Source organism: Panthera onca, chromosome D2 (assembly GCF_046562875.1).
Source record: "Panthera onca isolate mPanOnc1 chromosome D2, mPanOnc1 haplotype 2, whole genome shotgun sequence".
Classification (NCBI taxonomy): Eukaryota; Metazoa; Chordata; class Mammalia; order Carnivora; family Felidae; genus Panthera; species Panthera onca.
Window position 1 is genome coordinate 39,431,332 of NC_138349.1, and position 23,708 is coordinate 39,455,039.

At 53.4% G+C, this 23,708-nt stretch overlaps 2 protein-coding genes across 3 annotated transcripts in view; one reads left to right on the forward strand and one right to left on the reverse strand.

Annotated features, from left to right (window-relative positions):
* Window positions 1-1,787: 1,787 nt before the first annotated feature.
* Window positions 1,788-23,708, forward strand: part of RASSF4 (Ras association domain family member 4) — a 32,890-nt gene continuing 10,969 nt past the window's right edge. For both annotated transcript variants that reach the window (XM_078434543.1, XM_078434544.1), the window contains exons 1-3: window positions 1,788-1,916; window positions 12,084-12,179; window positions 14,613-14,688. In XM_078434543.1, coding sequence (XP_078290669.1) covers window positions 12,118-12,179; window positions 14,613-14,688 — 138 coding nt within the window. In that variant the 5' untranslated portion in view covers window positions 1,788-1,916; window positions 12,084-12,117. The remainder of the gene's footprint in view (window positions 1,917-12,083; window positions 12,180-14,612; window positions 14,689-23,708) is intronic.
* DEPP1 (DEPP autophagy regulator 1) lies at window positions 20,074-21,602 on the reverse strand. The gene is made up of 2 exons (XM_060642134.3): window positions 21,327-21,602; window positions 20,074-20,754 (listed from the first exon to the last, which is right to left on the reverse strand). The coding sequence occupies exon 2, from the start codon at window positions 20,726-20,728 to the stop codon at window positions 20,102-20,104; it is 627 nt and encodes a 208-aa protein (XP_060498117.3). The 5' UTR covers window positions 20,729-20,754; window positions 21,327-21,602; the 3' UTR covers window positions 20,074-20,101.

Consider the following 23,708-nt stretch of genomic DNA (forward strand, 5'->3'; position numbering starts at 1 on the left):
CCCCCATCAGCCCTCAGTTTGTTCTCTGTATTTAAGAGTCTCTTATGGTTTGCTTCCCTCTCTATTTTTATTATATTTTTCCTTCCCTTACCCTATGTTCATCTGTTAAATTTCTCAAATCCCCCATATCAGTGAAATCCTATGGTATCTGTCTTTCTCTGACTGACCTATTTCACTTAGCATAATACCCTCCAGTTCCATCCACGATATTGCAAATAACAAGATTTTATTCTTTTTCATCGTCAAGTAGTATTCCATTGCGTGGTGTGGTATGTGTGTGTGTGTGTGTGTGTACCACATCTTCTTAATCCATTCCTCAGTTGATGGACACTTGTTGCTCACTGTTTTTGAAAATTTTTCAGAAGCACCAGTTACTGGCCTTAGCTTTGATGACCAGAACTTTTGGCTATGCAGGAGTGGAAGTCCCTGACCACAGGCCCTAAGCTGGCAGAGGATGGGCCATTCTCCATGAACTCATGTAAGGGCAAAGGTGAAGTATTTCTGGTCACCTTTAGCCCCCTCATTTTTGCAAGTGGGGAAATTGAGGCCCTGAGCAGTTGCAACATGTCAAGCTCATGCAGGAAATAGACAGCAGAGCCGATCTCTTGACCCCAAATCCAGCAGCAATAATTAACACAGCCCCTCTCAAGAGGGGTCCAAAGGGCCCATAAATTCAAATCCCAGGCTGAATATACCCGCATTTTTCTAGAAGGTACATATCAGGTTCTAAAATGGACATCTGTTTCTACAAAGTTAGGAACCACAGATTGAATGACACTAAAATGATTCGTGTTGAGAGTTCAAGAGAAGAGGTCTGGAGGTCAGGACTAGGGATGGTGATATAAAACAGAAACTGCGAATGCTTCCATCAGCCTCTTCCCCACCCCACCCCCACCCCCTCCATACCCCAGAAACAATGAGCTTCTGAGTTCTCTAAAAGGCCTGTGTGCTTTTGTCCCCTCTGCCTCTGTGCAAGCAAATCCCCATCCGGTAGGCGGTGATTGGGAGAGAAGTTTATCTCCTTTTTTTTTTTTTTTAAGTTTATTTTTATTTTGAGAGAGAGAGAGACAGAGAGAGAGAGAGAGAGAGAGCACACAGGCACACACCAGCAGGGGAGTGGCAAAAAAAAGAGAATCCCAAGCAGGCTCCCCAACGTCAGCACAGAGCCCAACGCAGGCCTCCATCACAGGAGCCATGAGAACAGGACCTGAGCGGAAATCAAGAGTGGACGATTAATTGGCTGAGCCACCCAGGGGCCCCGAGAAGTTTACCTCCTCTTTACCATCGGATCGCATTTCTTAAACTCAGAATGAGTTCTAAGAGGCCACACCAAACAGTAGGACCACACACAGGTGCCCCTTGAGCGAAAAAGATGACAACGGCCTGGCTTTAACTGATAACATCCTCCCCAGTGCACACTAGTAATTTTGGTACCCACGAAGTGGCCTTTGTTGGAAACCCAAGGGTCCTGATCACCCAAGGGTCCCAGACTCCGCCCACGCACCGGACCCTCCCGGCAGAGTCGGGACTGCTTCCTCCAAGCGTCTCCGGGCGCCCTCGTCGTGACGCGGGGCCACCTCTCCGGCCCGAGTCCCCGAACCTTCTTCGCTACCTCTCGGGCACCGCCCGAAGCCCACCCTCCCCTGTGTGCCCGGGGCGGGGCGGGACGGACGCGGCGGCGCCATTGGCCTGCGCGAGGCGAGAGGCGGGGAGAGGCGGGGAGAGGCGGGGAGGGGCGGGGCGCAGAGGGACACATGGAGCGGGCCATTGGCCGGCGCCGGGCGAGGGGCGGGGGAGGGGCGGGCCCTACGCGCTAAGCCCCAGGGAACTGGGGCAGTAAGCGCTGCCTACACAGCTCGAGTGCCGGCGAGGGCACAGCACTGGCAGCGGCTTCTGGACGGCGCGATGAGCGGACGGTGAGTGATGCAGAGGCAGGAGAGATTGGGGGCATCCACGGAGCACCGTCACCCCCGTCCCCGAGCCCAAGACCGCCCCCAACCATGGGCTCTGGAGCCTGGGCACCGGTGCCCCTTGGCTGCCGCGTGCAGAGTTCCCTCCCCCTGCCAGCCTGGCGCAGCCCGGGCCATTGCTGACAGTGGGCACTGCGCCAGCCACCTTCTCCAGAGGGAAGGCACCTCAGGGGCTCAAACCTGAGCACGATGGGTGAGAGCGGCCGCAGGCTACACCTTTGCCCAGTTTGCCTCTCATCTTAGGCAATATCCCAGAAGCATTGATCTTAGTTGTGGGGAGAGGCTCCAAGAGGTTCTGGCACAACTCTCGGATTTCACAGATGGAAAACCGGCGCCGAGATAATAGCAGAAGGAGGGGCTTGCCTCACCACGCCATTTACAGAGGATTTGCCTTGTTCCCAGACCTGTGCAAAGGTCATTAGCACAATACGGCACCTACTTCTCACAGCCCTGATACTTTCATTTTCCCCATTTTCAGATGAGAAAACTGAGGCATGGAGAGTTATGGAATTGTCCATTTTCACCCAGATGAGTCAGTGGTTGAGACAGGATTTGAACTCAGACTTTGTTGGGCCAGGTCTCATTCATTTCAGCAGCTGACTTCAGAGCTCACCCTGCCCACCATCCTATTCCAACCCCCACGCCCCACCCCTCGCCGCCCCAGCTCCTGACACTCAATCAGGCACTTCTAATCCCCTAGAGATGCTTCAGTGTTTTTACAATGGGACACAGCCCTGTGGGAGGGAGAGCCTCCTCCCACACCAGGATCAGTGCAGGGTTAGTGCTGGTCAGTGCTTTCTTAAACCACTGTAAGGAAAGCTTTAGTAAACTCACTTCATAAGCAAAGTAGATAAAGTCCCAGCAAGTGGGGCTAGGATTCTGGAATTTGAACCCAGGCAGGTTAGACTCCAAAGCCTCACACTTGCACTTAGGAAGGCAGAAGAAACCCTTCCTAGCTTCTCTATAGTTTAACTGCTCAGGGTACAGTCAAGATTTGTTGCCAGTAGTCATGATTTAAAAAAAAGATACCCGCAGTGAATTGGTAGAACTGACAGGTTAATGCAGGTCTGCTTGCCTCCTGCTCCCCAGTATAATCCCTGAGCTGCTACCACCAGGGTGAGAGGTGTGAAAGGGAAGAAGGGAGGAAGGAGAGACTGAGGGAGAGGAGAGAAAGGGGGGGAGAGAAGGGGAAGGGTGAGCAGAGAAGATGAACCGCATTAAACTTAAGTCGAAACATTTCTGGCTGGAAGTTGTAATGGGGTGTGGTTCAGCTCTCTGTCGGTGGTGAAGTGTATTTTCAGCAGTTCTTGTCATCATTCTCTGTGTGGGTAGTGCTGGCGGTTCGACTTGACAGCGAAAATGAGGTGGACGCTACTGATTAAACAGCCCCTGTGAAAGTGGGAAGGGAGGCCATATTTCCACCCTGAGACTCTGGTGGGCGGCCTGGAGGTCGAGAACAGAGTGAAGGTCCAGGGTCCCCCTGGGTCAAGGTCACCTGGACAATGACAGAGAACAAAGGACATGAACAGAACTCAGCATGTCTCAGTTCAGATCCTGTAAGTGCGAAGCCTCACGGGGAGACCCTGACCAGGAGGTCTACCGGAAGGCACTCTGGACTGGGCCTCTGGGGACCTGGGCCCTGGTTTTGAGAGCAAACTCAGCCATATGTCCTTGCTCACAGCCACTCCAGGGGAGGACTGCCACCCTCTTTGAGTCCCTTGTCCCCATCTCCAGAGCACACCCCGTTGTGCCCTATCATGAGAGCTTCAGTTTATTATGGGTGAACCTGATGTCAGGCCCATCTTATAGCAGTCAGTGATTCAACTAATGAGGGACCTGAGGCTGAGAGAGGGAATGGGACTTGGCCTAAGGTCACACAGCTGAAGAATCACAGAGCAGAGCTTGAAACCCGGATCCTTGTAAAGGTTGGGTTGTTATCTGGTCACAGAGTACAGTGAAGGAAGTGTTTTGGAATTGTTTTCAAGTAAATTAAAACCAAATAGAAAGCGGCTACACTTCCCAGAGCGTCTGCTCTAGTGAAAGGGGAACTTATAGTTTGCTCGGTTTTCTTTTCTGGCTGTCTGACCTCCTTCCCCAGGAGGCACTGCTGAGGGAGAGATTTGGAACCCCTTCCCCTTGCCCTGCCTGACTTTGGGGGATGGGAGCAGGGAGGCCATGCAGCCCCATAGCTGCAGAGCTGGGAAGAGCCCTGAAGACACTCTAGATCAGCTGCCGGTACAATCCTGCTTAAACTGAGGCCCAAGGGCTGGCACAACGTGGTGACGTCACATGCCACATTGATGCTGCAGCGAAACCCACACCCAGACTTCTGTCTGGGATGCCCCTTTGCCTCCTCCCTCTCGCTGTGACACGTTTCAGCAGAGTTCTTAACCTGGGCTCTGGGAATCCAGGGGCACATGAATAGGGACTTCCCAAGGCCCCTGCGGTAGTATGCAAATTTGGTGCACACACTTGCACACTCACGCACACATGTGCATTTTTCTGGGGAGTGTGTGTTATTTCAAGAGATTCCAAAGGGCTCTATGGCCCAGAAGATTCTGAGCCCCACTATGTGTCACAAGAAACCACCTCCAGCAACTGCCCTTGGCACACAGGCCTGGTGCAGTAGATAGCAGGGGTGGGGGAAGCCACAGAGGGCACCCGGTGTGGCCCAACAGCAGCTGGCACTGAACCCTTGGAGGGCTTGCCCCCCCCCCCACCCCGCACCTCTGGCCCCAGACACTCAGGCTGTTGGTCATTCTGAGCACCTGTCTGGCCCAAAAAGCATGGCTGAGGGGATTCCTGCTTCCATAGGCAAGGAAGGGTCCCACATGGCCAAGTGTGTGTGAGAGAGCGAGCAGGAGGGTCGGAAATGGCTTTCTTGCCTCAAGCTGCCGTGCCTTGAGAGCAAGAGCAGAAGCCCAAAATCCTGCCACAGGGGGCTGGGTGAGCGCTGCCTGTGCGCTCGGGTGAGAAGCCGTAAGGAAGGCCAGCCTACGTGTGGACAGAGGGCCAGGCTCTTCAGAGGAAGGGCGATGGTGTCAGGGAGACCCGGGTGCCAGAATGGGCTCAGGGAGACCTGTTGGTGGGAGCCCAGGAGGCGGGAGGATGCAGTAAAGGCGAGTTGGGGTCCGTGAGTCAGCCCAGGAGAAGGCAGTGAGTGGAGTGGCTGCTGTCTCTGCGGCCACCTCTCCTGCCCTCTCTCAGCCACCATCACCACCATCTGGAGTGTGCACAGTGTCCTCCTGGGACCTCCTTCCCAGCTACCGTGCTGAGGCAAGGAGGGCTGTGGCTGAGCCAGCGGGCAGATGGCGGCAGAGGGAGGGGGGTGGACAGCCATGGATATGGAGGGGAGGGTAAGGACAGCAGTGTGGAGGGGCGGGGGGCAGCAGCTGCTGAGTCTCTGTCTGCTGTCTGCATCCCAACAACTGGCTTTCTCAGCAAAAATGTGTCGCTGAGGGGCAGCCCGTGTGCGGCCAGACGTCCTCTCGGAGGCAGCTGGTACCAGCAGGCACTGCAGCTTCCTTCGTGGCCAAGCTCTGCCATTTGCTGGCTGACAGGTGCTGGGGGGTTGGGAGGGGGGCCCTTTAAGGCCTCTTCTTTCCAGTGCCCCCTGCTGCCCCTGGCTGGTCATGGGCTACTGAGCGGAGTACATCGGCTTCCCAGGAATGCGAGGCAGTGTCCCTGCACCTGCCCTCTCTCTCGGAGCCTGCCTCCTTCTGGCAGGAGCATCCTGGGCCCCACACCTCTGTCCTCCTTTCTTTTGCTTCCCGCGTCGCTTTATTTACACATTGGATTGTAATCATGCCTAAATAAGAGAATAATCATAACTTGATGAAGCGTTAGAACAGAGGTTACCAAGCCCCCAGATCTCACAGACATCCCCGGAGCATTTTAATTTGGATAGTGACGCATTGACCATTTTGCCAAGTGAGGACAATGACCATCTATTTTTGCCATCATTTCAGGAAAAGAGAGGGCATTGTAAGAGGGAAAAGTAGGCAGCGCGGAGTCGTGAAAGAAAAGGCTTTCAAATGTACTCAGTTGGCTTCTTGGAAACCCCACTCTCTTAGCCTTTCTTTCCCCTTCGGCCCTGGCCAGTAGGAATCGGGCTGTCATGGTGACCCGAAGGGCCACAAAGCTGCCTTCTGTGATAACCGGCTCCATGACCACAAACAAGGGAGAGATGGGCCAAGCCTAGCAGTTGTAAAGGCTTCAGTGTCCTTTGTCCCAAACCAAAGGCCAGAGACAATAGCAAGGGCAGGCTGTGGTGCCTGCTGTCCTCAGCAGCCCCTCTGCATGGCTGACGGAGCAGCCACTGAAGTGGAAAGCAAAAACAGTTCACTGCTTGTTCACTGGGGACAGGTAGGTAACCATGGCTGGCAGGTCGCCCCGGGGGCCCTTCTCTGGGGGACAAGGAGCCCTGGCTGCTGTATGAGTCTCTGGTTGGGAACAGAGCCTAGTCTGGCCTGGGGAAGAAAACCCGGAGACCTGAGTTGTGTGCCCTGGGGCCCTGGGGGAGGGGTGGAGGCCAGGACAAAGAGGGCTGGATCCCAGGGCCAGAGGGTTGGCCTGCCCAGCTGCATCTGTCACTCTGGTTTTTGGACTGTGCCAGGGTGGCAGGCCAGCCCCAGCCGGTCCTCTCCCCCGCTCCAGCTTCAACCAAAGTAACCTTGCTTTTTTTTTTTTTTTTTTAAGATTTTTATTTTTAAAATTTTTAAATGTGTATTTATTTTTAAGAGTGAGAACAGGAGAGGGGCAGAGAGAGAAAGGGGGACAGAGGATCCAAAGCAGGCTCTGTGCTCACAGCAGAGAGCCTGATGCGGGGCTTGAACTCATGAACCACGAGATCATGAGCTGAACCCAAGTTGGATGCTTAACCAACTGAGCCACCTAGGCACCCCACAAAGTAGCTTTGCTATAATCCATTTGTGCATTGGACTTCTGCCTGTAAATATGAGATTGTGCTTTTTATTAAAGGTTGAAAAGCACTCCACTAAGAGATTCGCTAAGGCCGTGTCCAGTGCACGAAGAGAGTGAATATTTAAAAAGGGGCAGTTTCAGGTACATGTTCCAAACAGAGAGGGATCTCTGTTTGCTTTCTTCCTGTTGCTCTCTTCTCTCTCTCCCTCCCTTGCAACTCTCTCATTCGGCACTTATCTCTAGGGCACCTCTAAGGTGCATGTACACCTCACTTTAGAGCTCTACAAGACACTGGGCTTATCAAAATGAATGAAAATCATCTCAACATTCAGTCTGGTAAAGGAGGCACAAAGGCACAGTGTTCAGATTTGGAGTGGAGATCTTATGAGTGACCGCAAGCTCAGGTCTGGAACTCAGGGAGGTGGAGACATTGTCTCCTCCGGGTGGAAGGGTGGACATGTGAGAATCAGACAGACAGATGATGCATATCAGAAGTCCGTCATTCTCTCAAAGAAGATACTGTTTTTCTAGGGGCCAAGGTTCCCGCCACATAAGGCTCAGACCCAGCCCAGCAAGTTGGAAGAGACCCCCTTTGTTGAAGTGGGCCCTTTATTGCCTACCTCCAGCCTTGCTCACTCATTTCCTGCCCTCCCCTGGGACAGTGTACAACCCCATTCTCCATTCCTGCCGAGCTAAGGTATTTACTTTATGGGCTGCCTTCCCCCTTCCTTCTTCACTTGACCACCTATAATCCAGGACCCTTCTCCACTTTCTTACTGACCCCATCCCCCAGCTGATGCCACCTGACTCCGGCTAGAGCCGCTCGGCCTGTTGGTCATGTCCTTTTAAAAAGCAGATTCTGGAGGGCAAAGTTCTCCCGAAAGCCAGTGCTTGGAAGGTTTCATGTGTTACTTTGTACCGTGCTTTGCAAATAATATTATACAGAGCCCTAGGCAAACCCCTGGATGGGGGATCCCGGCCACCCACCTCACTGTCAACCCGAGCAGCCCCTTTTAATCTGATTTGCATAAATATTCCATGTGAACAAAGTTCGGTGGAACCAGGCTTCCATTTCATCTTGGCCTAGAAAGCGTTTGGGGGAGGGGCGCCTGGGTGGCTCAGTTGGTTAAGGGTCCGACTTCATCTCAGGTCATGATCTCGCGGTTTGTGGATTCGAGCCCCGCGTCGGGCTCTGTGCTGACAGCTCAGAGCCTGGAGCCTGCTTCGGATTCTGTATTTCCGTCTCTCTCTGCCCCTCCCCCACTTGTGCTGTCTCTCTATAAAAAATAAATAAAATAAAAAAAAAAAAACATCGCGGGGTGGGGCATGGTGGGGTGGGAAGGGGCAGCTGCCATCTTCGAGACAGAAAGATGCAGGACAGCATTTCATACGTAACCATTTGAATGTTTTTGCCATTTTAAGAATTCAGAACTCTTGTTGGGGAAGCCTGGGAGGTGGGGTACAAAGAGCTTCCGTTTGTCCTGTAGATGGCACAGTAGGGGCTGGTTGCGCGGAGGGACGGCTGCTGACAACCAGCCCTGGTCTGTGTTGCCTGGGTGCTCACTCAGAGGGGCTGTTGTCCAGGAGCCTGTGGCCCTGAGTCCCTGAGGGTCACGGCTCCTCCCCAGCCAGTCCCCTCTGCCCTTCCCCGCCCCATTCCCACCCTTCTGGCTAGAGCCAGGGCCCATTCTTAACCTTGCCCGTTGATCATTTCAAGAAACCTCTGTTTCCTGTGCGACACCCAGGGAGAACATGCTCCACAAGCCCCACTTGTATATTTGGCAGATTAAACTTGACATTATCATAAAAAAAATTATAATTAAAAAAAAAGTCTTCTATAGTTAAGAAAACGTCTAACCTGCTGGAGATCAATATCCCCATTGTACAGATGGGAAAATGAAGGCTCGGAGAGGAAAAGGCAGGAAGCTAGAGCCATGAGGGTCTTTAGCAGCCCCTGGCCCAGAGCTGTAACTGATCACTGCTTGACTTACAGAGATTTCACTTATAAGTATTCCTCCTAAATAGATCAAAATCAGCATAGTCCCCACATGCTGTAGGAGAATCAAAGTATTGTAAACTGGGTCCTGTCATGAATCAGAAGTCACACGCCAGAGCCCCGCTAAAGGCATCTGTATTGCGAGTATGTTTTGTCTAGCTACATTTTATTTTTAACTATATAGTTTTAATTGAATAATTTACGGCCTTAGGATAGTGTAGATTATGCTGCAGTAACAGATCCCTGAGACACCAGCAGCTTAGATTTATTTAAATCCCTTTCCCAGTCCATATCCGCCGTGGGTTGGCAGAGAGCTCTAGTCCGCAGAGGCGCTCTGGGACCTAGGCTGACCATCTGGAAGCTGAACCAATCGGGACATGTGGCTTTCTGGATCACCACGGCAAAGAATGGGGTCACAGGCTGGCTTGAGTGCACTAGTCTGAGAGTGACACACACAACACCTCTTATGTGTAGCGTGTGACATGTTAGTCACATGGCCACCCGGGGGGGGAGGGGTGGAGGAATGTGAGTTATCACAGGTCATCCCAGGGGCAATGTCTCCGCCACAGTGTCCAACTCCAAACAGTGAAATATAGCCCTTACAGATGCAGATTTCTGGCTTCTCATGAAACTCCAGAAGAGCTGCCCCTCCAGAGAAGGAATGTGTCTCCCTGTTCCCCATGGACTCCACTGACCAGAGTCTCAGCTGAGTCACTTTCCTAGCCCCTGGAGACTTTTACGTGTTTTATTCCAATTGGGGATGCACAACTCTGGGAAAGTTGACTTTGGAGGACCCCATGAGGCTTCTCAAATCCATCCAATAATTTAGTAGACATCTATGGGCCTTTTGCTGTGTGTCAGGCTCGGGCTCGGGGCTGGAAACAAGAGGTGAGCCAGAAAAGTATCATCCGTGGTGCAGAAGTCTGCGGCTTCAGCCTCCCCTCCCACCTCCCCCACTTGTACTCCCCCATCGTCCTGTCAGCTCCCCACTCAATGGGTCAGGCCCTGCGGGCCCAGAACATCCAGGAGCCCAGAACAGGTGCTAGACTAGAGAGGAGCCTTTCCTGATACTAGAGGAGGGGACCACTCTGGCAAGGGTTTCCTGGCAGAGCTAGCTTGCAGAATACAGGGCAAGCAGTGGGCTGTTTTCTGGACAGAGAATAGCTCCATCAAGACCCAAAAGGAGAACAAAGCAGAGAGCACAGTAGGCGAGATGAGAGCAGCTCGGGGAAGCTAGAGCTGAGAGCAGGAAGTGAGAAGGGGTGGGAGAGAAGCTGGCTACAGAGGAGGCCAGAGGGAAAACCGCCTGCTGTTACTTCTGGGTAAATCCAGCTCTTCCCTTCCAGTAATGAGCCTGTGTAAAGCAAGACACAGTTGTGCCAGGGACCCACAGAAACAGTGTTGAGTGAGAAACTCAGATACTTTTTTCTTGGGCTGAAGCCAGCTCTGCATGGAAGTGTTTGAGGAACTCCTCAGAGAGGGAGCCTTGCAGAGCAGTTTTTTCCACTGGAGACTGAGGTGCTGAGGAACTGAAACCCGATTTTGAAATCCTATTGCCCAGCAGTGAGGCCCCCGCTCCAGAACCCCACAGTGCCCTGCCCTGTGCCCTATAGAGGTAGGGTCTGACCTCTGTCTAGATCCTGTTTTGCTTCTCTCTAGACCCAGGGAGAAGGGAGGTATTTTTAGGATGATTCTGAGGTCACTGAGAAGCCCACCTCCCTCAATTCATTCCCCTTCTCCCTGTTTCCCCTGCTTCCAGAATCAAATGCTCATTCAGGCCTGACACACCAACACAGAAAGCAAGCCTGTGTTGTTTGTGGGTGATATCAAACAAGTGGGAGGAGAGTGTGTTCAGCTAGGGAGTCAGGGCCCAAGGGGACGGAGCACCCTGTCCACTTTGAGGGCATTGACACAGCAGCAGTTGAACCTGACCCCGAACCCCCAGGAACATTTGCACACACACAGAGGTGGGAAAGACCCGACTGAGCCAGGTTTGTGTGAACAGATATTGGGGTTTGGGGAAGGAGCCACTCTGTGATATGAAGGACAGGCTGTATGCCCTGTCTGTGCCACTTCCCAGTATGACTTAACCCCTCAGAGTCCTAGCTGCAACTTGAGAGGAAAGGTAGAGACAGGGCCATGACTGGGATAGGGAGAGAGAGAGGTACTGTGGCTCACTGCCTGACACACGGGGGGCCTCAATGAGAAAGCTCTCAGCCAGGGTAAGTTGGAGAGGGAAAGTAGTAGAAATCTGCGCGGAAGATGCCAACAAGATAGAAAAAAACACTAGTGGATTTCCCCAGGAGGGTTTAAGAAACTCCGTGAAGCCTTCTGGGTTGTGAATACACGGTTTCATGTGTGAATCAACTAGCAATCTTATAATCTTTATAGAGATTACCCCATTGTATCAATAAGAAAAGGAAGTCTGGAGGGTCTAAGTCACTGTGCGAGATGGGTTTTAGTGACCAGGATCTAGGATCTAAATGCTTATGTTCAAACAATGACTTTGCCACCGATTCACTGGGAATCTTGGGCAAAGTTCTTAACTTCTGTCCCTGTTTTCTCACCCATAAAATGGTATGAGGATAGTACTTACCTTATACCGTTGTTGTAAGGAGTAAAAACGATAATTCATAGAAAATGCTCAACACAGTCTCCAGCATGTAGTGACCCCAGTACCGACTAACCCATCACCAGGAGAGCCGGCCCAGGTGTGCTGGTTCCAAAGGGCCACCAGCCTGAGCTCAGTGGGAATGGAGGAGAAAGGCCCAGGGTGCTTTGGGGGGCTGGAGGAGTGATGGAGGCAGTAGCCATCATTTAGGGTGTCCCAGCTGAGGCAAGAGAGCCTGTGGTCTGAAACGTTTAGGAGACGGATCCAGATCCCTAGGGATTATGGAGAGGTTCGGGGAGGGCGGCTGTTGGGCTGGTACTGGGTGCCAGCTAGCTCAGCAGTTCTGACCTTGTCTCCCGCCGAGGGAAACGTGGCTGCCCCGTGTGGGGTGTGGGACCCCATTAAGTCCTCTGAGCCTGATCCTTCAGAGCTATGGCCACCCTGTGCCCCGGGGTGGAAGGGGGGAGGGGGGAGGTGAGGCTGGAGCCACAAGGCCTGCACAACAGGGCTCTGGGCACTGCACTGGCCAGCACTTCCTTCTCCGGCTCACCTGTCTGTATGATCTTCCTCCTCTTCCCTGCAGGTAGCCTCCCTGATGCTACAGACAAGAGGAGAACATGAAGGAAGATTGTCCACCCAGTTCTCATGTTCCCATCAGTGACAGCAAGTCCATCCTGAAGTAAGCCTTTGTGTACAGGGAGGGGGTCTGGTGGTCACTCCCTGCCATGGGCAGCCTTTGGGTAGAGGGATTCTGGGCACTTTTCATAGATAGGACGATGTGCCTGCCCCAGGGACAGTGATGGGGGCACTTCTTTCTGAAGCCTGGCGCCCTGGAGATCAAGGATCTCTTTGGGTTGAGGGTTTGACCCCTGCCCCCTCAGGCCCGCAAAAGCAGGAAAGCATGGCCATGTCCGCTGTGACTCTGCACAGATGGCATTTAATTTATTCAAAAGCTTGGGGCGCCTGGGTGGCGCAGTCGGTTAAGCGTCCGACTTCAGCCAGGTCACGATCTCGCGGTCCGTGAGTTCGAGCCCCGCGTCAGGCTCTGGGCTGATGGCTCGGAGCCTGGAGCCTGTTTCCGATTCTGTGTCTCCCTCTCTCTCTGCCCCTCCCCCGTTCATGCTCTGTCTCTCTCTGTCCCAAAAATAAAAAAATTAAAAAAAAAAAAAAAAGTTGAAAAAAAAAAAAACAAAAGCTAGAGCAATACTACTACTCTTATTGTGTCAAACAGTTTGGGGAAAAAATAAAACTCAAAATAGGTTTAGAGTTGTTCTTGAAAAAAGCCTATTTTATTGACATGATGATTTTTTAGCTTGGCTTATTTTCAATTTTATTTACTCCGTCTTACCATAAAAAAAATGCTTGGAGTATTTATTCAAATGTATTTCTGAACTAACGTAAGTTTTCATTTTCTCTTGCTTTTTGCGTGCTGGGTCCAAATATTTTCTAGATTTGGGCAGCTCCTATTTGCCTCCTTGAAGAAAAGCCAGCCTCCTAGCTTTTGCTGAGCTGCTTCCTGGGTCCTCCAGTTAGACACCTGAGAAAACAGACAGCATCCCATTCACAGTGCTGCCCATACTCTCACATCCCCGGTTTAAATTTTATAATGAGAACAACAGTAGGTACGCCTGGGTGGCTCGGTCAGTTGAGCAGCTAACTCTTGACTTCAACTCAGGTCATGATCCCAGGGTCCTGGGATGGTAGAGCCTGCTTAGGATTCTTTCATTCTCTCTCTCTCTCTCTCTCTGCCTCTCTCCCCTGCTTGCTCGTTCTCTCTCTCTGTCTCTCTTTCTCTCTCTCTCAAAAAAATATAGTTTTGGGGAAAGTCATAATAATAGCCATAACGTGATTAATTTCATGTGTATATATCCTAATAAGTTTATGTTCAGCATTGATACACCTACAAGCACAGCGAATATGCAGCATTGACTCTTGCAATGTTAATGCCATAACATTAACTGAACCACAGGTGAATCACTTCCGTCATCAGTTACCGTCATCCCCACATCAGGCAGCACACCAGGGCACCAACGGCGGGTTTTGCTTATCCACTCCCTGGAGTGCTCCAGTGTCAGTGAAGGCACTGCCCAGAGAGGTTCTAAAGCGGCCCCGGCCAGCAGGGGAGTGACTTCCACGTGTGGCCGCCAAGCACATGACTTACAGGCAGAGAAGTACAGTTAATATAAAAGACAGGTGGCAAGGACATATTACGAAATACAATAATGAACAAGATCTCGTTAATAACATTTATGTAAAACGTTCATATATTAATACGAAATACAGGTGGCAAACACTTATTACAAAATAAAATAATGAATAAGGCCTCATTCATCATGTTCACATTGATTACATGTGGACATGAAAATATTTTAGATATATTGTGTCATAAAATAAAATGCATTATGAAAATTAATTTCACCTGTTTTGTTTTCCTTCGTGATGTGACCGCTGGAAGGGTTAGAAGCAAACGTGTGCCTTGCATTTCTTATCTGTTGGACTGCACTCCCCAGCAGAGCCCAGCTTGGGCACAGGGACCGGCTTCTATCCGCTAAGGCTTCCCTTTATTCTGGGGAGAAGGCGTTTGGGCAGAGTGGCCTCCCTCAGACCTTCGGGATCTTATCTCACAGCTGTCACCTTCACCTCTTGGTCAGACCTCCAGAAAGCCAGGATGAGGAAGAGGCAGACACCCCTCATGATGCCCCCAGAGCAGCCACACCAGGCACTCACAGGAAGTAATATTGGTGGGGGGGGGAGCCGAGGGGGGAAGCAAGAGTCTTTCAAATGCCAATAATCCAATCCCGGGGGATTTATTGAGGAAATGACTCAGAAGTAAAGTACATGGAGATTTTCGGGAACTCTTATCTGTGATAGTGAAAGCATGCAAACACCATTTGCACAATTCTATGGGCCGTCTGTGAGCTCACTTCCTTCTTTTCCCAGCCCTACACCTTACACAAGGTCTGTCATGTGGAAACCTCTAGAAGACTAAAAGGCATGTGTCTGATGGCAGAGTCTAGTCTCTAAACTGATTATGTGTGGCTGGAGAGACCTGTATCATCACGTCCCAAAGCCCTGCCACGCCCCAAGATTATATGTGTGTTTACCTTTTTAGGTCGGAGCTCTTAAGCTTGCTAAAAACTTACAACTGCTACCACGAGGGCAGAAGCTTTCAGCTGAGACATCGAGAGGTAAGGCCAGTTTCTCTTCTTTATTCATAGGTCACCGTTTATCTTGGATTGCTGAAGACAGTCCTGGTTTATACCTGCTATTCCAGGGTCATTATTAAGACCTTTCCCTTCACTCTGAGAAGTGTCCCAGTTAGGATAATGAAGTATGAGGCCGCCCATCTTCTGAGTTAGAGACCAGGTTACCAGCTCTCTCTCCCGGACGTCCTGTAAGGGGTACTGAGGGTCAGAGCGTCCCCTCCCTCTCCCTCCCCCAGCAAGAGTTCAGAGCAGATGGAAATAATCACCTGCAGTTCTTCTCCTTCCACCTGAGATTTTTGCCTACGTGAATTGCCAGGACCCTGGAGACTAAAATCTTTAAGACCGCACAGCCAGTCCCTTCTGTGCCCAGCCCACAGCACAAATAAGGAACTCAGCACAGGGCTCGGGTTTGCCCAAGTTCACAGGGCAATCAAGAAGTGGGAGCAGTCTCTGTGGTTGCCAATCAGAATAGACATCAGAGAAGGCTTGAAACGGAGGAGAGCTCCCCAAAAGATGCTCACGTAGCTGGGCAGGTCAGAACGGGAGAGACAGGGCAGGCGTGGGGAGTGGAGGACTCGAGAGCACGTGCTGTCTGCAGACGCTGTCGCCCTGCGGACCGAACCCGTTGCTGCTGTGCAGGAAGATGGGCTCCAGGGAGCCAGAGAAGTCAGACATCTGGAATTTCATGTGCAATTTCCCAAACCTCGAAACACCAAGCGGGCTAAACAAAACACGTCCGTAGGTGAAACGCAGCCCAGGCCAGGCTACTGTCACACAGCTCCGGAGCCTGGAGGGGAGGGAAGCAGCTGGCTCCCAGTCCAGGCAGCACTGGCCTGCCAGTAGTGCGACCTGGAATTGCGCCAACCTCGCACGCCACCTCCCCTGGACCCGCCGCCCTGCACAGGGCCTGGGGCCAGCCCTGACAGCTTGTCTCCCAGCCCCTCTGCACTGTTCCTTCGCTCCCGCTCTTCTTTCTGCAGAGCAGCCTCTCTGATACGCGTCTTATCGGCCACTTACCCTGCTCTGTACTGCTGCTGGAAGGGCTCTGATGCCACCGCCCTGCTATCTCTGCTTTTGCTGTTTCTTTTCTTGCCGCCCGGCTTCGTGTCCCCCGGCCAGGCACGGTGTAGCACCTGAGCACAGATGCTGGGTGACTAACCGGCAAGTGCAGGCCCAGGGCAAGCTGAGATGAGTCCCGAGCTCCAGTGTGCTGGACAGTTTAATCTATGCTAAGCGAGGAGTTGGACCCACTTCAGTCCTTGTGCTGGAGGCATGCGATGGGGTCTTCTGGCTGCACCCTGCTTCTTAGCCCTGGGCCATTCAGTGATTGATGTAAGACCCAGCAGCTCTCAACAGGTGGTTTCTGCTCAGCAGCCTCAAAGTCACCTGGGAACTGGCTAGAAATGCAAATTCTTATCACCGTCCTTCCCCCAGGCCTCCTGACTCAGAAACTCTTTATCTTCCCAGCTGTGTTTTAACAAGCCCTCCAGGGGATTGCGATGAAGGCCAAGTTTGAGAACTGCTACTCTTAGAGTTTGGTCTTGAGTCTTGGGATTCCCCAAGACAGTCCCCTCTATAGGAGCAGTTGTGTGGGGAACAGGGCTGGGAAGCCCCAAACCTGTGCCCTGTGTTTGTGTGTGATGGGACAGGCCACGTGGAAAAGTGAGAGACCCAAAAAGGGGAAGAGGTATTCTCGACGGGCCCCGTGGTAAGAAGTTAACGCCCTGCAGTTGGGGATTTTCATGTTCCTAACCTACAAAAGGTATGAGGACCTGACGTGATCTCCCCGGAGCCAGAAAGCACCTTGCAGGAAACTTCCACAGCCTTAGCCATCAAGGGGATGCCAGCCTGAGGGAGTATGTGTCTTCGGGAGGTGATCGCCACTATAGAGACGGGCTGTAGGCCTGGGCAGCACCGAGTTCTGATGCTGAAATGCATGACTGGTTCCTGGACACCAAGGGCCTAGCGACCCACCCACCACCCGGTGTTCAGGCCTCCACCGTTTCTCGGAATGCAGCCCTGGGACCTCCTGGACCTCAGAGAATTCCCAGTTGCAGGCACTTGCACTGTGGGGCCACCCCAGGCCGGCTTCTCCTCAGGGGTGGGGCAGACAGGCACCAGGCACTTTGCCTCCGACTCGTTTCTCACAATACAAGAGCTTTGTGACATCAGAATGGCCATTTTCCAGACAAAGAGATTGAGGCCTTCAGAGTTGAAGTCTCCAGCAAGGTAAACACTGCAGTAAGTGGAAGGTGCCAGAGTGGCTGCAAGGCGTGGGCCCGAATTTGTAACACAGCAACAGCATTACCGGCATTAAGCTTTGAGGGGCCTCGGGGATGCAGGCAGCTGCTTGTCACCTTCAAACAGCAAGCTAAGGGGCCTTCCAGCTACCAAGGGGCTCAGCACAGGCTGCGCCCTCACAGAGCCATGTGGGGCCCAGAAGAGACCTCCCCCCCCACCCATTGTCACTAGGTTTCCCCCAGAGCAACTGTGGCCTGCCACAGTTTGGGGACACCCCCTCTGCCACCGTCTCCTCGGGGGTCCAGAGCCCTTGGAGAGATGAAGTGTGTCAGGGAGCAGGGGCCACGCCCTAGGTCAAGTGTTTCCCTGTGAACTCTCCCCCAGCTTCCAAAGGGCAAAGGAATCCCCACTCAGGAGGCCCAGGCACCCGCTTCCTCTATTGTATTATAAACTTTGCTTTTGGATACTTTTGCTTGTATTACAATGAAGAGCTTGAGCAAGCTGGAGCCATCTGTGCCTTTTGAAAGATAGCAAAGCATTTTAACCAGGCTGGGTGGCTTCTTGAGAGAAAAATGGACCACCTGGAAATACCAGTGGGTAAATATATCGCTGTGATGAAAAGCAGGACCCTTATGTCGTGCAGGGGCGTGTGGCCCCCTCAGGGAGCCCGCCTCTGATGCTCCCCCTGGTGGCCGTGAGCACGCACAACACCCAGTCCCCATCCTTGGGGCCAGGCTCCTGGGCAGGGGAAGAAAGGGGAGGAGCATGCCTGGGCTCAGGGTCTCTGTCTCTCCCAGGGTGGGGAAAGTCAGGATCCCCTTCCCTCTTAAAATGACCCCCCCTTCCTCTAAGGCCTGGAGGCAGAAATGACAGGCAGTTGACAGACCACTGGCACCTGGGGTGAGTACTCGGCTATGGACGAGTTCCCCTGAGAGCTCCAAAGCGCTTGCCAGGCTGCCCCCTGTTCAGGTCATTGTGTCCTTTCCCACTCCACTGGTGGCTGTGGGGAAGAGACTTCTCCATAGGACCCCCATCACAGGGACTGTCTCCTAGGCTGTTGTGTCTCATTGAAAGCTTGGAATAATGCCAGAAACCCCTTCCCCCTGCCCTTTATTCTTTTTTTGGTGGGGGGGGGGGGTGGTGGGGGGACACCTTCTGAAGATATCATTAGCTTCTTTCATCTCAGTACATATTAGCAGAGGAGCCAGAGCCCTGTATGATGTCCCAAATGCAGCCACGTGGTTTTGAGCTTGGGGAGAATTGGCCAACCTCACTCATCCTTAGTTGCCTCCCTCTGACCCTGGTTCACACAGCTTCGTAGAAGGGGCTACAGCGAGGCAAGCCCAACCCCTGTGGGCACCAGCCAGCACCCACTCCCAGGTCAGCCCTCCCCACCGCCTCCTACGGATGTTCTGGCTGAAGGCTGCCCCACACTTATTTGCCAGCGAAGGTCAGGGACCAGCAGGTTGTGGCAGATGCAGGCATTCGTATATGCTGTTTCTAACTCCATCTCCAAGAGTACGTGCCCCATTTCCCAACCCTGTGGGGTGTGGAGGGCAGGGTTGGTGACCGCATCTTACAGATAAGGAAACTGAGTAAATTACTTGTCTGAAACTTTTCAATGTATGGTTTACATTCTGCCTCCCCACTCAACACACATAAAAGAGGGCAGATAGGGATGCAGGCTGGCTCAGTCGGTTGGGCATCTGACTCTTGGTTTCGGCTCAGGTCATGATCCCACGGTTTGTGAGATTGAGCCCCACGTCGAGCTCTGTGCTGATGGCAGGGAGCCTGCTTGGGATTCTCTCTCTCTCTCTCTCTCTCTCTCCCTCTCTCTCCGCTCCTCCCTTGCTCCTGATTGCTCAGTGGCTCTCCCTGGCTCTCTCGCTCTCAAAATAAATAAACTTTTTTAAATGTTTCAAAAAGAGGGCAGATAAACATTTTTAAAGTGAAAAGCAATTTTAAAACAGAAAAAAAAAAGTAGGAAGGGAAGAGGAAAGGAAGAAAATAGTTTGATAGCCCACAGAAGAGACAGAGGACACTGAAGCAGGCTGTGAACTTGAACGTGGCCCCAGCTCTGCCCTCCTCCTCTCCCCTCTGTCCCTTGAGCACTGACCAGGGTCAGCCAGCTCTGACCTGGCCGAAGGGAGCAGGGTAATGGGTCCTCAGGCCTGATTCTTTTGAGTTCTCTGATGCCTCACCTGCCTCTCTGAGGAAGGAGACCCTTCCTCTCCCCTATTCTTCACCCTCACTTCCTTCCTTGCCAGACGCCTCCAGGCTGGAGGACCCAGGGCTGGCCCAGACCTTAGGTCATGTGAAGCGAGGCCCTGGCCGCTGGACCTGCCGGAGAGCAGGGCTCTGGACAACAGCCTACACTTTGGCCCCACAGCTGAGAAGCCCCCTGGGTGGAGGGAGGGATGGGGACAGTGAGGACGGAGCCACCTGGTCTGCAAGCTGAGCTGGTGCAGGTTCTGTCTCAGCCCTCAGCATGGACAACACACCCCCAATGACACAACAGGACTTGTGAGCTGGAGCCACTGAGATACCACCAGGTACCCTGGTGATAAGTTCCCCCCCAAACCCGAGCGGGCACATTTGGGGAAATGCTGTTTTCTCTTGGGCCACATAGAGCACAGGCTCTGAGGGTGGGAGCCAGGAGGCTGACTCTGGAGTGCCCAGGGCTTCACTCTGAAATCACCGTGGGGCTGAGACCTTTGCTTCTTACCTGCCACCGACCTCATTTCCCCACCCTGAAGCCACCACATAGACAGTAGCTGCTCCGAGTATGGGCTTACAACACACCCCCCATGATGCATGTGGGTTTTATCCCACTTACTCATCAGAAACAGGTCCCTTTAATTACCCCATTTTACCCATGAGAAAACCAATGAACAGAAACATTAAGTCACTTGCCCAAGGTGATCATCCAGCAAGGAACAGTGCGAGCGGGGTCAGTAATACCACATCATGCCAGATAGGCTGTTCTCACTCTTCAGAGGAGGGGGTCTCGCTATGAAATGCCAAGGTGGGCAGCCCCTGCAGAAAGGTGTCTCCCTCTCAGAGACCTGCCGGGGACAGCACCCACCGCAGGGGAAGAGGGCCAGAAGGTGACACAGACCAGCGTGCTCTATACAGAAGCCTTTATTGGGAGGGATCAGAGTTCATGGATCACCGGGAGGTGCAAATAGAGAGTTCTGAGGGTGCTGCCGTGGCGGGGGGGTGGGGGGGAGGCTGCAGTCCCACAGAGTGGCTTGGAAGGCCGGGAGCCCTGGTGCCGGTCCCTTGAGGGCCTTGCCAGAGAGTGCCCCTGCACCCTGGCGTCACAGAGTCTCCCTCCGGGGGTCCCTCGGGCCTTGCCACCATCCATCTGTCTCTGTGGACCCCAGGGGTCAGCAGAGGAGCCAGTCCGCCTCGGTGGGTCCCTCCTACTTGGCTGCTTTTCCTGGGACTCCCCATACAGCCAGTCCAGGGGGTCAGCAGCACCATCCCTGGGCGGTGCAGGCTGCTGGCCACTGAAGCAGGTAGTAATGTCCCGTAGGGACTCAGTAGGGCAGCTCGTCTCGAAGGCCTGGGCTGGCTGGGGCGGTCTGCCGAGTTGGGCCCTGGCTGTGGCCGCGTCCAGCACTGAAGTGGGCTGTGCCAGCTGACAAATGGACTTCACATAGTCATCCAGGCTGGGGGAGGCCAGGGGTTCCTGCCCAGACCCCCCGGGCGGCATCTCCTCCGAGGTCTCCCGAATCGTGGGCAGGTGGGCCACAGGAACCAGTAGCCGGGACCTCATGGCTGCCGGCGATGGGGAGCAGTACCCTGTTGGTGGACAGAGGACCAGCGGTGAGCGTCTGCCATCCTGTCACCCCTCCTGTGTCCCCTCCCTCACCTGAGAGGCTGCCTAGGTGAATCATGGGCCTGAGAGCAGAGTGAAGTCTGCAGCCCCAAGCCCAGGCTCGGATCTCCTGGACTCTCCCTTTCCTGCTAACCCTGGACACCATGTGCTTAAGAATCTGTCATTCCTGTAGTTTAAGAACCTATACAAATAAGAGAACCCGGCCTAACGGACTGGAGTCAGAGGGAACCTGGGAGTAAAGCCAGTCTCTGCCAGTTCCTGACCTGGGGACCTATGGCAGGGTCACCTCTCCAAGCCCCCCCTTACCCGTCCATAAAACAGGGTTATAAATACCCGCTGGAAAGGATGTAAGAAACACATGGAATGACCCTACACGTGAAATCTCTTTTCGAATGGTACGCCCTCTGCAGCTATTAGCCGCTAACTGCATCCCCTGGTCTCTTGTAGCCAGTGAGGCTGTGTAGGTCCCTGCCCTTGAAGAGAAACAAAACCTTTCCATTTTATCTCAAACCAGAAGGAAGCTGCTCCCTCTTACCTGTAGCTGAGGGAACGTGGGGAGAGCAGGGATGCCGGATGAGCAAGGACAGTCCTTGGGAAGACCCACAGAGCTCAGGGTGGAGGGCCGGGGGGCCCAGCCGGCTGAGTCCCGCGTCCCGCGTGCAATGTGGGGACAACTGGCCCCTGTCCGGAGCGCTGGCCTCCGGGAGCCGTCTGGTGAACCTGGAGGTGTGGCAGTTGCTTTTATACTTTTCCACCAGCCATCAATTACTGTCACGAGGGCCAAAAATAGCAGTGCACAGGAAGGCTCTGGGAGGAAAACAGCCGGGTGGGGCGGGGTTTGGCCCAGCAGCCAGCCTGGAGCTACAGGAGGCCCTGGGGGATGTTTACTCTACAGGGCAGGGGAGGGAGGGGCACCATTCCTGTGGAAGAGTGGAGTAGGGGCGAGTGGAATAAGGGTGAGGGAGTGGAGGGCAGAGGGAGGAGTAGGGGGCTCCAGTAAGGAGGAAGGTGTTCGCTAACACCCAGAACTGAGGGTACACAATGACTTCCTGACTTACGGAAACATGAGGCCTTGGAACAGCACATTCTAGTCCTGCCTCTGTCTGTCTGTCTGCATGCACTTCCCCACCTGTGTGGCGAGGGCTGCCCAGAAGCCCGGAGGTCCTCCTCTGACCTCGGTTTCCTCTGATTTGACCAGACACAGCTGCAGACTGACAGGGCCTCCCCTCCATTCCATAGGGGGCAGGCTGAGGGACAGTGGAGTCGTGGCTGGGGGGACAGCGTGGGGGCTCATACGCGGCCCATGCAGGGACATAGGGCCAGCAGTCCCCAGCACAGCTGACCCCTGACCTGGGAGGCTCTGCTCTGCTTTAGCTCCTTGCTTCCAGCCCCAGAGCAATTCCCCCTGCCTCCTTCCCTGCCAGCTCTCCAGAGCCTTCCAATGGCATATCTGAAGCTTCAGCCTCAGCGTGTCCGGCCCCACTGCCCTGCCCCAGCCGTGCTCTTTTTTCCTCCTTACTCTCATACCCAGCACCTGACTGGTTTGATCTCCCTCCACCCGGGTCAGCCGGGCCGGCAGGCACGGGTCTCTGTGAACAGACATGCTGAGGTGTTTTAGGTGGGGCAGCAGCTCGGAGGAACCCCACTTTGGGTTTCCTTACTGCCCCCTCTAACTCCAGTGAATCAATCCAGTCTCTCCTTTGTTGGGAGGGTTAGTTACCTATCTGTGACTGTGAAACATCAGTGGTTATCAAAAATCACTCTGGTTTGTTGTTGTTGTTGTTTTCTTTTTTAACAAGTAGTGCAAGGCCATTCCAGAAAGCTGTGTGTACTTTTGATAACCTTGAACAAAGTGGAACTGTTTTCTCTGTGGATGGCGGAGTGTTTTAAGCAATGACTAACTTAGTATGAAGTCAACACTGCAGGGCACATCCCCCGTAAGGCCTTCCAGGGATATGAAGAAGTTTCTACAAGGTCCCTTCTTCTTGCAAGGCTTCCCATGCCTATAAGGAGAAAGAAATGGAATTTGTGAATCTAGAGTGATGTTCAAGATAGCAATGGGAGAATGATGTTCAAAGTTCACTGCCCAAAGGCTAGTATCAAAGCAGATTAGGAGCCTGGAGCTGGGAGGACCACACCTCTGGGGAAAATGAGGCCGAGAAGAGTTCAGACAGATGCTCTGAAGCAGCCTGGCCAGGCACACGCGTGGGGGCCGTTAGGCTGGGCACAAGGAGCCTGGAGGTGGTCGCGCATACATAGGAGCCTGAACTAGGTCGGAAACAGAATCAAAAAGACCTGAGGGGTGTGAGTGGCACCCCTGAGACCTGAGAGCACTCGCTGAGGGTGCCTCTGGAGGGTTCTGACAATGAGGACCTCAGAGTCTGGCGGAAGGGCAGTAGGTAGCTGTGCCATCTGCAGACCTTAGGAAATCAAGTCTGGTTGGGGACACAGAATGAGAGCTGTTGTAGATCTTCTGAGTGTTCATGCCAGTGGTGAACCACGGGACTGGCTGTGTCCAGGTGGTGAGGAAAGCAAGACGCCCTCGGGAAAGAAAGCAGCTTGGAAATATGGGGGTGGGTCCGGCCCACTCGAGTGGTTACTGTGGCAAATGGTGGCAGTGTGGGGAGAAGGGTGAGGCTGAGACCAGCTCCGAGGACCAGCAGGGAATGGAATCCAGAGCCCTGCACATGTTCGCAGCAGGACCTGGTGACCGTGGGGCCTCCTTCCCAGGTGCAGTGTGGGGGGAGGGGTGTGGGAAGGCTCTCTGCTTGGCACTGGTGTCACTGTGGCCATGCTTCTCTGGAACATGTTTCCTTACTCCTGTGTGGACGTGCTTGCTGGATAGCAGCTGGGTTCCTGTGGGACGCCTGACTCAGCCGCTCTGTCCCAGGCCGTGCCCCTGGCCAGACGAGAGCTG

Coding starts and splice junctions, on each gene's coding strand:
- DEPP1 (XM_060642134.3), bottom strand. CDS start 20,728: ATGAGGTCCCGGCTACTGGTTCCTGTGGCCCACCTGCCCACGATTCGG.